Below are 8,465 nucleotides of genomic sequence, written 5' to 3'. Positions count from 1 at the left end.
TATATATATATAATTACGAAAAAAATTCGACTATGAAAAAAATGAGAAAACCAACAATACTATTGTAGGATAAACACGTAAATGTTTCTAAAAGTTGTAAAAGTACCTCGAAATATTTTTTAAAAAATTATATTAGAAAATTTAGTTAAAAAATTGTTATATTACATATTTATTTTACAAAATATATATTTAACGTTTCTTCAGATTAAAAAAAGTTATACAACTTTGTATAGTTTCGTCGAACGTTTCTTCTATATATATTATTCGATAGACGCCTAGGAGAGGAACCTTATAGGCGAAGGAAAACGTCCCCACTCAAACCCTAAAAATGGGAATCAGAAATTAAAATAACACATAAATGAAGTATAGAGACGCGTATACACATGAGAGTATGAGAGTGGAATTATAGAAATATATAGAAAACATAAAAAGAACCGAAATCAAACTCCTTTTCTTTTTTTCTCTCGTTAATTAAAAAAGCATTTTTCTTGCCTTTAATTTGTCTTTGTTCTCCTTCTCTCTTCTCACTTTCCTTTCTGATTTTGTGCTCTCTTAGCGTTTCTCTTTGGTCGTCTTGCTTCCTCTCTTTCGTTTTGCCTTTGTTTGTTTCTTTTTTTTGATTCCCCCACCAATTTTTTTCCTTGGAGTTCTTTCCCCTTAAAGATCCATCAAACTTTATTAAAGAAGGTAGAAGAAAGAGATAATAAAGGGTAGAAGAACAATGGCTTTCTCATCTAATTGGTCACAGGTTCACTTCTTCTTTGATCTTCCATTACTAAATGTTCTCTCCTCTTTTTGTAATTTCTCTCTTAAATTCTTCGTTGTTGTTTTGATTCGTTTTTGTAATAATTTTGATTCATTTCCAAAAGATATTCCTATTCTCGTCTTCTTTTCTATTACGCTTTCTTTAAAATTCCAACATCTATATATATATGGTATTTCTTGCTTTTTAAATACGTATTATATCACCCGTATTGAATTGAGGTTTCTTGGTTCTTTCTTTTATCTTGATTACTTTTTTTTTTCTTTTGGTTTCAGCCTACGAATTCGAATCATCAGCATCATCAGCACCAGCTTCACGAAAATGGAAGTATAGTTAGTGGCCACGGAATATTCTCTCACCAACTTCCACCTCTCCAAGCAAACCCTAACCCTAACCACCACCATGTCGTCGCTGCCTCTGCTGGTCTTCCGGCGAGGATGGGTGGATCGATGGCGGAGAGAGCGAGACAGGCCAAAATACCTCCGCCTGACGGACCCCTAAAGTGTCCTCGATGTGACTCCAGCAACACTAAGTTCTGTTACTACAACAACTATAACCTCACTCAGCCTCGTCACTTCTGCAAAGGTTGCCGTCGCTACTGGACACAAGGCGGCGCCCTGAGGAACGTCCCTGTCGGTGGAGGCTGCCGGAAGAATAACAAGAAGGGCAAAAATGGAAATTCAAAATCTTCTTCTTCGTCGTCCAAACAGTCTTCCACGGTCAACGCTCCAAGTCCAAGCACAGGACAGTTAAGGACTAATCATCAGTTCCCGTTTTCACCAACACTTTACAATCTCACTCAACTCGGAGGTATTGGTTTGAACTTAGCAGCTACTAATGGCAACAACCAAGCTCACCAGATCGGTTCGAGTTTGATGAACGATCTAGGGTTTCTTCATGTCGGAAATGGACGAAATACGCCAGCTCAGATTACTGGAAACATTCATGACAACAACAACAACAACAACAACAATGAAAACAACCTAATGACGTCTGTTGGATCGCTGAGTCCCTTCACCCTCTTCGATCCAGCAACAGGGTTATACCCTTTCCCGAACGAGGGTAATATGGGAAACAACGTCGGGATATCTTGTTCCACTACTTCTATGGTTGATTCTAGGGTTTACCAGACGCCTCCGGTGAAGATGGAAGAACAGCCAAATTTGGCCAACTTATCTAGACCGGCCTCCGGTTTGACGTCTCCGGGGAATCAAACAAATCAGTACTTTTGGACCGGTTCGGATTTCTCGGGTCCTTCTAATGAACTCTTGTGAGATTTTGTGTTTTGTCGGGTCATTAATGTATGTTTCGACGTGGAGATTGACTTAGATGACTACGAACGGTCAGGATTAAATGCATGCAGAGAGTATGGGTTCGGGACGATGATCATGGAGAAGTACTAGTGAGACAAAACTTAAAGGTATCTTAACTATAGTTTGTGGTTTTTACAACATAAAATCGATACTTCAGTTATATAATCAGGTGTGTGTCGTATAATTTGTTTGTATTGCGTGATTTCATGGTTGATCTGATTTCGAAGTTGCAATTTCTCAATACGTGCGTGTAACAGTTCAATTTGTATACTCTTTAATCTGAATTTTATCGAACATATATCATATATTCCAGCTTGTTCTAAACTTCTAGTTATACTTTAGTTTCCGTTTCAAGATTGAGTGTTTGACTATGGCTCATATGTTAATTTGCGTTACCAAACCGAGTGGTGAACATTACTAATGATTCATCGTATATTAATTGTTCATATGATATGTAAAAGCTATGGATAATTCATAAAGTAAAAAGGTTGTCACTGACTAAGGGGAACTTGAACATATATGATCCCGTGTCTCTCTGGATGCTACCTTTTAAAACTCCCAAAATACAATTTTCACATATTTTTAGGAGCTTCTTTTTCCTTTACAGTCATCTTACGAATCTGTGTGTCAGTATGTTTGTGTGAATGCATGATCCTTAATATATATATTCCTTAGGTATATACAAACATGTTTATGTCTACACGTAGATATTATTAATTCAAGAATATACTTTCTGCATGGATTAAAGCATATAAACTTACGTACATTCTTTTCTTAGAACTGTTTAAGCAAAAAGTATACTAGTCAGATCTCCGGATATGAACGTTTATATATACATACATATATACTACACAATCAAGCTAAAGCCAACCTTTTTTTTATTGCACTAGTTTGGTAACTGGTTATACTGCAGATCCTCGATGTACTGTAACTAAGTTGGGGACGAGAATCAGTTGGTTGTGACTTAGATAGTACGTAGAGTCTAATGTGAAAACTTTGTCGTTTGATTGATTATGTTTGCTGTTTAACAAAACTTATTTGGAAGAAAATGTAACTTTAGTTGTGTTTGGTAATTTGCAATGAAAACGATAATTTTCCAATGATACCACATCATATAATACGTTAGAAAAAGGTGGGAGAGAATATAATGAAGAAAACGTTAAAGAAAAAGATTGACACGGAAAGCAATGCAGACAGAGATTTGAATTACTTTTGTCCTTACCCCTAACTTTCCACTTTTTAACGGTAGGGTTAAAATCATTTGAAAATACTTTTTTGACTGTTACTTTTTCTTTAAAAAACTTATTTTCTTGCTTACGAGTCCTTCATGTTTTTTTCTTTTTACATGAGTAAATAAAATGCTAAAATAGAGAAGAAGAAGAAAAGAAATGATGCGGAATAGTGATATGTCAATTTTTCAATTTGTCATCATTATAGAAATTATTAAGGACATAACCAGCCTATGAAACTAACTGGGCTTATAATTTTGATAGAGCCCAATAATTGATGTTGGATTGATGGTTGATGTTGGCCCAATAATTCACATCCACAAACTTTGTCCCCTGATCCCAACATTGTGCACACTTTGCAAATTCATCAAGTAATAAACTAGAACATCGGCATTCGGCATCTCGTCACACTGTTTGGCTGTTGTCTGAAACATGATCACTCATTCACTTGTGTATGCGTACTTAACCAAATGTCTACAACATGGGCTGGTATTTAACGAAGAGGCCACTGCCCACTGGAAGAACTTTTCCATATACTGAAATTTTAACTCCCAAATCTGACATTGTATTTGTTGGGCATTATCATCTTGCACATGCTCACAAGAAAGCCGCCTGTTGGGTTGGGTGGACAAGTGCAAACGTCGGTTACTGTGCTGTGAACCAAACAATAAAGACAGACCTGGTCTAACAACGGCCAAACTAGTGTTGGCAGTCTGTTTTTTTGAAGTAATTGGCTTACTATCAAAATCTTGCTATACATACATTTAACTCTGTGGATCTACTTGTATACAAGATGTACAATAGACAAACGGCCGTTGGATTGCTGGTTGATGTTGACCCAAGGCCACTAAACTGGACTGTTTCTTCACAACAAAACAATAGGCATAAAATATAGTGTGGAAGTAATCAAACTCTTGACAGTCAAAAAAGGCAACCCAAAAGGGTAGAAACTAAAAATGGACAGCTAACAAAGGTAAAAAAGAAAGAAAGAAAGTGAAGTCAACATTGTGAAAAGCAAGTGTTACATAAAGACAAGAAGTTACATAAAGGTTGAATATAAAGACAAGAAGTTACATAAAACATAAAATTCCAAATTTAATAAAAACCAAGTTCCCTGAACTGGAAGAAACTAGTACATAAAAACAAATAGAGGCCAAAAGATTTGGTGAAACAAAAAAAAAACAGAGAGAGGAAGTGAATTAAATGTTAGGGAAAGTGCATAACTTCCTGAACCACTACCACTACTGCTACGTAACTCATTATCTCATACTACCAATTACCAAACCTCTTTCAATTCCTTCATTAACTTCTCTATTCACATACAGTTACTAGTTGGAAGAAACTTACATTCAAAGAACCAACCTTTGACCACTAATTTATGACACACTAAGGAGGGTTCCTAATTAGTTTGCCAAAACTTTTTTTTTTTATTCTCTGTTTATCAACATTATACATGATTCAGAGCCGATGAGAGATCGATCTCTTTCTCCATGATAAGGATTATTTTTTTTTATACACAAGATTTCCACATTCTTCCTTCTAAAGAGATCACTACTATTGAAACATCATCATGGTATCGTCTTCGTTCACCTTGTGGTATCTCTAGCAATTCATGGAAATCCATACCTACAATTTTAAAAAGACATCAATTAAGACAAACTAAAATCGATCATGGAACAGAAGAAACAGAAGAATGTAAGAACATTCACCATACCAGCTTTCTTAGCAGCTCTAAACAAAAGCTCTTGCACAAGATGCTGAGCTGGATCTCCTTCAGGTTGTAATGTGATGAAGAGCTCAACCTCTGAAACCGCTTCTTCGTTTGTAAAGTATTGGTAGAGTCCGTCTGATGATAGTATTAGAAACCGGTCCTTGGACCCTAATCTATGGTGGTAGAGAGACGGTAAGCAGTTAATGTACGGAGACTTCCCTACGTAATCAATTTGGAACATCTCAAGAAGCGCATTGTTCCACTTAGGCTGCAAAAATAACATCAACCAAAGTGTCATTAGATCAAAATCACATATAACCACCATATTGCATGACAAAAAGTCATATGAAATATACATACCTGCTTTAGGAAACCGGCACCAAACGCTCTTGTAACCTTCAACGAGCCTTTAACCCGTTCATTCGTCACAGCTGTAGCATCATCCGGATGCTCGTTTCTGATTCTCTCAACTTCCTACGAAACCACAAGAATATAACAAATGAGTGATTGAGCAACAACCAAAGTATACAATGTGTTTAGTTTAACTTACTTCTTCTATATTTGTGCTGTGATCAACAGTGAGCTGAAAAGCCGATAAATTCGGGACTTGATCACCCTCACAACCATCCAAATCATTCATCATGGTCTCTTCATTGATCCGTTCCAAATCCTGTCTAATCTTAGCTAACCAGAAATCAGGCTCTGACTTCTGACCAAGCACAGCTCTACTATCCCCAACGTTCATCACATAAATATCTTCACCTTTCATCAACATGACAAGCACACAAGAACCCATCAAAGCTAACTCAGGATTCTCTTCCAGCATCTTATCTGCAGTATCTAAGTAAGCTTCCTCTGTTTTCCTCAGAGCTTGAGACAGAGCTTCCAAAACCTCGGAATGATTCGTCAACCGATCAGACCCACCACCACTTTGTCTCCGGTTTATCTGTTCCTTTAACCGACGGTCAAGATCTTGACTCTCACGATCCCACTCACATCTCCACCATCGCTCATTATTTGAACACGATTCGTCTCCGTTGGTTCTTTCTAGATTCTGAGATTTGGATTCATCATCCCATAACAAACCTTTAAGCTCCTTATGGAGTACGGAGTAAAGATGAGAGAGAAGATAATCCGGCGCATCTGGACCGTTGAATCCGTCGTAGATTCCAACGAAAAGCCAACCGTGCTCCTCAGATACAACCACGTGTACTCGATCCTCACCGGCTTTACCCTGAGCCCACTGAAGATTCTGGCTTTCGAGCGAAACGTCGTCGTCTAAGCTTACTTCGCTGCTAAAGTTCAAACTGTTCACTGTGAGGTTCTCGTTGTGCTGCAAGTTTCGGCTTTTCTCCGACTTGAGTCCCCAATGATCGGAATCTTTAACGGATTTGATCGGAGCAACGATGGAGTTTTGCCCTCTAGAAACAGTCTTCGAGATTGCTCTACGGAGGATCCGAACTAAAGATCGTTTTCTTGACCCGACCCGTAAAGCTAAACCGTGAGAGAAGCTACGTTGGAACTGATGATGATTATGATCGGAGGAGTTTTGCTTATCAAGCGGACCTGAGAATAACCCGACCCGATCAAGAGGACCCGACATGAACCCTCTCTCGATCGGACCTGAAAGGAACCCTCTTTCGATCGGACCCGAACCTAAAACGATCGGACCGGAGCTTTTAGGGATCGGCTGAAGAGGGATTGAAGAAAACGAAGTCGTGCTCTCGAATGCGGCGGCTCGGTCTATGTGACCGTACGGATCGTATAGAGAAGTTGAGAGAGGAGTAGCTGTGTTGGCGCTAACGGAAGCGCCGGAGATTGTACGGAACATGGTCGTCGTTGTATCTTCCTCTGAATGAACCTTTGAGGATGATGAGATTAGAGTTGGTTCGGGACGTACGTAGCAGAAGGAGTGACCTAAACCTTCGTCTAAAGGATCCGGTAGAAGAACAGAGATGTTTTTTTGATTCCGGTAACGTTCTCCTCCTCCGCCTCCGCCTGTGAAACACATACTCAGTTTTGTTACTCCGTTACCCATCAAAGAAACTTTTTTTTTTCCAAGGAGTTTCAAAGTCAATAGACGATTTGAGAAAATTCAATATGAGATTGATTCATCAATGGAAGAAAAAATCAGAGAAGGTGAAAGAAGTAATTAAAGAGAGAGAGAGAGAGAGAGAGAGAGAAGAGTTGACTTTATGTGCAAAGAGAAAATGATTTTTCTAGTAACCCAATTTGTATTAAATATCGAATATAAGAAAAAGAGAAAAATAGAAGAGATATTATTCGTTTTTTTGTCTGATTTAAAAAATCGCTGATAAGGAAAAAAAAAACAAACAGAAATTATAAACAGTAGATGAAAAAAAGTGTGACGTTGAAAAGAAGTAAATGAAAATTTCGCAGAGAGTTGTAACAACAACTACTAATAAGGAAACGAGTGAGGAGGCATTGACTTAAAAGAGTTTTTAAGTCAGGGGTTTCTGTTTAAATGGGGAAAGATGGTTATAATTAAGGACCACTCTCGTATTAGTGTGTGCATGCATGCACGCGCTCTTCTCTGGTGTGTGAGTCATGACCGCCGTACGAGAGGAGTTGGAAGACGGAGTCTTCTTCTTCTTCTTCTTCTTCTTCTTCTTTATGCGTGTGTGAGAAACGTATATCCAATACGTTCTTTTGTCCTTTTTAAAGAGGTGTAATCTATACGGCACAATGGAGCGTGGACTTTTACTTACGCGTGAAAACTCCCCATTGCAAGTAAAACGACTTGCTTACAAACTTAGCTGCGGAAAACTAGGAAAGGGCCAATTAAGGAACTTGCGTAGATGATCGATCTTATGGCTTATGGGCTAATTTGAATAACATGTATAGTACAAAACAAAAAAAAACTGTATTTGTATAAGAAGTCAAAAGGAGTGCCACAAAATTCTCTCATTTGTTTTCGTTTCGGCAATCGCCGTTGGATCCCGTGTTCATTAGAGAGGATCAGATGGGCTATGAGACAACCACGTGTCATGTTGTCACTGACGGCCTCGTTTTCTTCAATCTCTTCGTCAACTTTCATAATTCCTTTCTCCCCCCCACCACCACTATCTCTTACGTCATTCATATTTTTATAAATTTTGGACTTTTCTTTCATTTTTTTTGTTACTTCTAATTTCTTGTTGTTCGTCAACAAAATTATATGAATGTGTTTATTAGTTCATTTTTATGAAGTTTGGTGGCAATATTCATTTACTTTGGTTGGGGCAGTTGTGAATCATTACTATTCTTAATCACGCCAAGCCAACTAAAGTCTTTGACTTCGTTTTCTTACTTACGTTTTGTTTAAAGATTTTTTTTAGTTCGATAGGAACAGACTTAAATTAATAAATAGATAAGCAACTATTTTTATATACATGTTCATAGCGACCACTTGCTAAACAAGATTATCTAAATCCCTTTTGTTTTGTTTT

General features: G+C 37.8%; 2 protein-coding genes across 4 annotated transcripts; one reads left to right on the top strand and one right to left on the bottom strand.

The window, feature by feature from the left end:
* Nucleotides 1-279: 279 nt before the first annotated feature.
* LOC104754934 (dof zinc finger protein DOF1.1) lies at nucleotides 280-2,400 on the top strand. 3 transcript variants are annotated; one of them, XM_010477225.3, is made up of 2 exons: nucleotides 280-748; nucleotides 1,039-2,400. In XM_010477225.3, exons 1-2 carry the CDS (start codon nucleotides 722-724, stop codon nucleotides 2,035-2,037), a joined length of 1,026 nt encoding a protein of 341 aa, XP_010475527.2. In that variant the 5' UTR covers nucleotides 280-721; the 3' UTR covers nucleotides 2,038-2,400. The 3 variants fall into 3 exon arrangements, with proteins under 3 accessions (XP_010475527.2, XP_010475528.2, XP_010475529.2); XM_010477226.3 differs by having other exon boundaries at nucleotides 733-797; XM_010477227.2 differs by having other exon boundaries at nucleotides 733-935.
* Nucleotides 2,401-4,712: 2,312 nt separating this feature from the next.
* Nucleotides 4,713-8,175, bottom strand: LOC104754933 (putative protein phosphatase 2C 4). Its single transcript, XM_010477224.3, has 4 exons — nucleotides 5,567-8,175; nucleotides 5,377-5,490; nucleotides 5,020-5,284; nucleotides 4,713-4,931 (listed from the first exon to the last, which is right to left on the bottom strand). The coding sequence occupies exons 1-4, from the start codon at nucleotides 7,052-7,054 to the stop codon at nucleotides 4,816-4,818; spliced, it is 1,983 nt and encodes a 660-aa protein (XP_010475526.2). The 5' UTR covers nucleotides 7,055-8,175; the 3' UTR covers nucleotides 4,713-4,815.
* Nucleotides 8,176-8,465: the final 290 nt, after the last annotated feature.

The sequence above is a fragment of the Camelina sativa genome, chromosome 17 (assembly GCF_030686135.1).
Source record: "Camelina sativa cultivar CO46 ecotype springtype chromosome 17, ASM3068613v1".
Taxonomy (NCBI): Eukaryota; Viridiplantae; Streptophyta; class Magnoliopsida; order Brassicales; family Brassicaceae; genus Camelina; species Camelina sativa.
This window is presented reverse-complemented; position numbering and strand designations above follow the sequence as displayed.